Source organism: Colobus angolensis, unplaced genomic scaffold (genome assembly GCF_000951035.1).
Source record: "Colobus angolensis palliatus isolate OR3802 unplaced genomic scaffold, Cang.pa_1.0 Scaffold625, whole genome shotgun sequence".
NCBI lineage: Eukaryota > Metazoa > Chordata > Mammalia > Primates > Cercopithecidae > Colobus > Colobus angolensis.
This window is the reverse complement of record NW_012119877.1, coordinates 377436-383066: the sequence shown is the minus strand read 5'-3', so window position 1 is coordinate 383066 and position 5631 is coordinate 377436. Positions and strand designations below refer to the sequence as shown.

At 35.4% G+C, this 5631-nt stretch overlaps 1 protein-coding gene across 1 annotated transcript; it reads left to right on the top strand.

Annotated features, from left to right (window-relative positions):
• Nucleotides 1–4037: 4037 nt before the first annotated feature.
• On the top strand, nt 4038–4976 carry LOC105527459 (putative olfactory receptor GPCRLTM7). The gene has a single exon (XM_011963788.1). The coding sequence runs from the start codon at nt 4038–4040 to the stop codon at nt 4974–4976; it is 939 nt and encodes a 312-aa protein (XP_011819178.1).
• The last annotated feature ends 655 nt before the right edge of the window (nt 4977–5631 follow it).

The window sequence follows — 5631 nt, the reverse complement described above, 5'->3', positions numbered from 1 at the left end:
TAAAATTCATTTTTTTCCTGTTTCCTTGTCCAATTTCTCCATCATTTGTATCACATTCAGGCTCATTACATTTGGACAATATCAGATATTGTAAACTTGTGGTTTTTTTCTCTTGAAACTCCACTTGCTTAAACACCTGCTGCTGCTTCCAGAAAGAGATCAGAAAAAATAATCTACACAAAACTATGAAAGACTTGTTATTTCTTATTATCTGAACCCTTGGGACATTAGTACATATTTCTCAGATTTATTGCTTGTGCATCTAGAAAAATTCTGATTTTATCTATCAAATCATGGGATACATTAGGTATATAGCCAAGGTTTTATTTAAAGATGATGAATTCTTTCATTTTTTGTAAAGTGTTTTCACTATAGACTTCCAGTGTCCCTAGCAATAACTAGTTTGCAATTGTTTAGAGACCTTTCTTCTTTTGAGTTGCATTTAAGCTTTCCTTCTGTCTATTCATCTATTAATCTTTCATTGTTCTTCCCTCCCTCAATCCATCCATCCTCCCATCCAGCTACTCATCCATTTACTCATCCACTTCCACACCAAACACTAATTAGAGCCACACCATGTTATGGGAATGATGGTGAGGAATAAATTGATATAAAAACTGAATTTTACATAGAGAAGCTCGTAGTTTAATGCAGGGGTTTTCTACTTTGGCACCATTGACATTGGGGGCTGGTCAGTTTTTGCTGTGGGGTCTATCCTGTGCAGTGTAGGATATTTAGTAGTATCCCTGGTTTATACACACTAGATGCCAGTAGTATTCTTCCCCCCATTATCCCTCACTGGGAAAACTAAAAATGTTTTCAGACGTTGCTAAATGTCCCCTGGGAGGTAAAATGCCCTGGGTGAGAACCACTGGATTAATGAGAGAGACTAAAAATGACATAATTTCTCTGTATTGTGGTATGTCCTACAAGAAATATGCACATTGGAGATATATTCTGGATGTATTAGGTCTGTACTCCCCACCTCTGATCATTACTAACATACTTCTGTAAAGTATTTCTTAATCACGAAAGAAGAACTTATATTTGAGGAAATTATTCATGGTTTAATTATTTTGCTCTACAGCAACTTTAGTTATTCCATGGATAGCTTTCATGTAAATTCATCTAAATAGCTAAACATACTTTATTGCCGTTTTTTCATCCATGCAGTCTCTGTTGAAGTAACTTTCAGAGGATATTTAATAGAAATGCTCTTCATAAAAAGTTTTTATTAAATGCCAAATTATTGAAAATGTGCCAGTATATAGAACAGGATGAGAACTGGAATTCGTGATCAACTCAGTAAAATGATTTTTTCTTTTCTGTTTGCCTATATTCCTGTTTTTTTAAACATATATTTTATCACATTTAATTGAAGTTGACTACTTCTATATTAGTAGTGTTTTAAGCCAGACTTTTAAGGATATATGTCTCGCACAAAAATGGTTAGCAATAGTTAAATGATACTACATTAAATCTAACTGGATATGACATTATTATCCTGAACAGATTTTCCTGGCTAAAAGTAGAACCTCATCTTTCTATTAATCTAGTATTTTTCTGTTTATTTGCATCTTAGATGTTTTTTGCGCTGATGGTTTCATCCTATCTTATAGAGAAGTCAATGTGTTAGCTCTTAAAAAATCCTGATAATGTGGAGCTTAAGTGACCAAAGAAGAGATTATCCTTGATTTCTTGGTTTCAGAAACAGCCTTACTTAGGAAAACAAGTTCAAAGAATTCAGTGTAATTGGTCTGAAAACCAAAACAGTTATTTAAAAGGAGAAATGACCAATTTAAATTCTCATTTAGAGAATATGGCAGAGTAAATAGAGAATATTTTGTTCTTTTCACTTAAAAATTCCTACTTGGTTGTAACAACATTTTCAGCCTATATAATTACTTGTGGTATTGAGTTTTCTAGCTTTCTACTTGCTTTGTAACAGGTTATAGTTGACCCTTAGTATCTGTGGGGAATTTATTCCAGGACCGCCACTCCCCCTGCCCCTGCCCTTGGATAACAAAATCCTTGGATGCACAAGTTCCTCACATAAAATGGCATAGTATTTACATATAACATAAATATATTCTTCTTCATACTTTAATCTCTAGGTTACTTATAATATCTAATACAATGTAAATGCTATGCATGTAGTTGTTATACTGTATTGTTTTCTTCTTTTTTAAAAAATAAAAAAATTGTGGTTACATAGTAGGTACATATTTTTACTTTTTGTTATTTTTCATTTTACTTTATTTTTCCCAAATATGATTGATCTGAAGCTGATTAAATCTGAAGATGCAGAACTTGTGGATATGAAGAAATTACACCTTTTATTTGCCTCAGACTCCTGTTTTAAGGCTCGAAATGTTTCCTTATTCTAGAGTCCTTATTAGATTTGGTGACTAAATATATGTTTACCAGCATTGTTTGTGTTTTTGTGTTTTTACAGATTTGAGATCTGTATTTTTATATGAAAACTCTCTAATAAGATGCAGTGTTTTAAAGTCTCCAAAAGGTCAGGGTTATCTATAGCCTGGAAATTTCACCATGTATCATCTCAATGTCTCCAGAATCTACTACCTCTCATTGACTACTTCTACCACCCTGATCTAAGCCAACATTATCTCTTGGATTTTTGCTGGTGATAAAAAACGTGTTTCTAGCCAATCTCTCTGCTTCTATCCCTGAGACTCTGAAGCATATTCACAATGCAACAGAGTAACCATTTGATAATGTAAGCTAGATTTTGTTGTTTCTCTATTCAAAATCTAGTTGCTTGTTATCTCATTCAGAGTAATGACCAAAGTACTTACAATGGCTCATAAAGACCTACATGATCTGTGCACCTGTTACCTCTCAAACCTCATCTACTCCACTCTCCTTGCATACTCAGGTTCAGTCTTTTGGACCTCCTTGTAGTTCTTTGCACATGCCTAATGATTTTACACCTCAGAGCTTTTGCTCTTGCTGTTATTTCTGCCTGAAACACTCTTTCCCCAGACACCCTCATGACTTGTTGATTCATCTTCTTAGATTTCTGCTCAGTCAACTCATCAGCAAGAATGTTATTGTCAATCCTGTTTTATAATAGCACTCCCTTTAGTGCCTTATACTTCTTCCTTGATTACTTGTTATCTACAGTGAAATTATTATCTGACACCCTGTATATCTTTATTTATTTATTTGATTGTCTGACTCTTTCTGTCAAAATGTAAATCTATGAGGACAGGGATTTTTACCTATTTTGTTCTTGGCTGTATTCCTAGTGCTTAGTTCCTGGCTCATAATACAAGAAATTATTAGGTAAGAACTACTTCAGCCTAATCATTTATTTATTCAAAAACTTTTTAAATCACCTAGTATTTGCAAGACATTGTATGGGCAAACTATGGAAATAAAAAATTAAAGGAGTGATAATTTATATCCTTGAGCAGTTTATAATCATATAGGGGAATAGACATGTGACCAACGGGTATAGAAACTAAATTGGGGTATATTGGTGGGTCCTAAGGAAGGCTTGATGAACCAGGTGCTATTTGATCTGGATATTAAAGAATAAATAATATTTTGAGAAGTGTAAAATACGGAAAGAAAATTTCTGGCTTGAACAAAGAAATCTGAGTCACAAGATCTTAAAAGTCTATGTCACAGAATAGCCCTCTTTGTCTGTCTAGTATACATCATTACTTATTACTCCTCCAGGGAGCGGGTGGTGAATATTGATTTTACTGATATAACAGTTTAACATCAAATGCTCTTTCTTTGTGATTTCCTTACGTAAACACGGGTACCAATCTACCAGACTATTTTACCGTCCCTTAAATTAGCAAGCTCATGTGGCAGCTAAGTTACTGTCACATGTAACTGCAGCAGTAGTGGCCAAAATAATGTCATTTATTATTCATGAGGTGCTCAGGTAATATTTGACTTTCATGGTTATATACTTTTTCATAGAGGCTATTAATATAATACTATTAATTAGAATTTTCTCATTTTTTTTCTCTTTAGGTAAACGAGAGTGAACTTATCAAATGAACAGGGACAGGCACTCTGTGGTGTCTGAATTTGTGTTGCTGGGACTCTCCAATTCTTGGGAGATTCAGATTTTTCTTTTTTGCTTTTCTTGTCTTTTCTATGTGTCCGGTGTGATGGCAAATCTCATTGTAGTGGTCACTGTAACCTCTGACCCTTACTTGCGCTCCCCCTTGTATATATTGCTGGCCAACCTCTCCATCATTGATCTGATATTTTGCTCCATTGCGGCACCCAAGATGATCTGTGATATTTTCAGGAAACAGAAAGTCATTTCCTTTGGGGGCTGTGTAGCTCAGATCTTCTTTAGCCATGCTGTTGGGGTCACTGAGATGGTGCTGCTCATAGCCGTGGCCTTTGACAGATATGTTGCCATATGTAAGCCCCTTCACTACCTGACCATCATGAATCCAAGAATGTGCATTTTCATTCTAGTGGCTGCCTGGGCCATTGGTCTCATTCACTCATTGGTCCAATCGGCTTTTGTAGTGAACTTGCCCTTGTGTGGCCCCAATGTGTTGGACAGCTTTTACTGTGACCTACCTCAGCTCACCAAACTTGCTTCCACAAACACCGATAAACTGGAGTTCATGGTTACTGCTAATAGTGGGTTCATTTCCTTGAGTGCTTTCTTCTTGCTCATCCTCTCTTACATCTTCATTCTAGTCACTCTTCAGAAACGCTCCTCAGGAGGCTCATCCAAGGCTCTCTCTCCTCTGTCAGCTCATATTACTGTTGTGGTTTTATTCTTCGGTCCACTGATTTTTTTCTGTGTATGGCCCTCTCCTCCAACACATCTGGATAAATTTCTAGCCATATTTGATGCAATTTTTACTCCTTTTCTGAATCCAGTCATCTACATATTCAGGAACAGGGAAATGAAGATTGCGATAAGGAGAGTGTTCGGTCAATTTATGGGTTTTAGAAAAACTACTTAAGTGGCTTTATTAAAACACAGAATTTCCAAATGACCATTGAAAGTCCACAGTAGGCAGTCCTCATAAGAAGAGACTTTCTGCTGTGCATCACTTTGAGTTCTCACAGACCTTCATTGCCCATATGGAGGGTCTATTTTGTTCCCACTGAAGAATGAGTGACATTTGTCCTCGAAGAGAAAGAGACTTTATACATAATGTATAGAAATCAAACATTATATTCACTCCTAAGTTTTAGTCCCCAAAGAATCATGTCATTAATAATATTCACATGGATTAAATAATGGTGTAAATAAGTTTGTTTCTCAGAAAAACTGTATTGCTGTTTTCAAGCTGTCCTGCCCTCTAATTGGAATATTTGTTAACATCATGCTTTATTATCTGTGTACATCTCATATCTCCATTTTTTTTTGTTCTGCCTTGTAATCTCAGTCTTTTGGTTATTTGTTCTGCTTTGTTATCTCAGTTTTTTGGTTATGAGTAAACAGTAATGAACATCTTTAGGATTTGTGGTCATGTACACATTTTAAGCCACAGATCTTGCTTTTGTGCTTTGTTCCATAAGTTGAAGAATGTTTTTTACTTTATTTTCAGTCAGGTAGATCAGGTGTTGGCAAACTTGTTCTGTGAAGGGCCAGATTAGAAATAGTTTCTGCTC

What these genes read in the sequence shown, in the direction of transcription:
- LOC105527459 (XM_011963788.1), top strand. Translation starts at nt 4,038, where the DNA reads ATGAACAGGGACAGGCACTCTGTGGTGTCTGAATTTGTGTTGCTGGGA.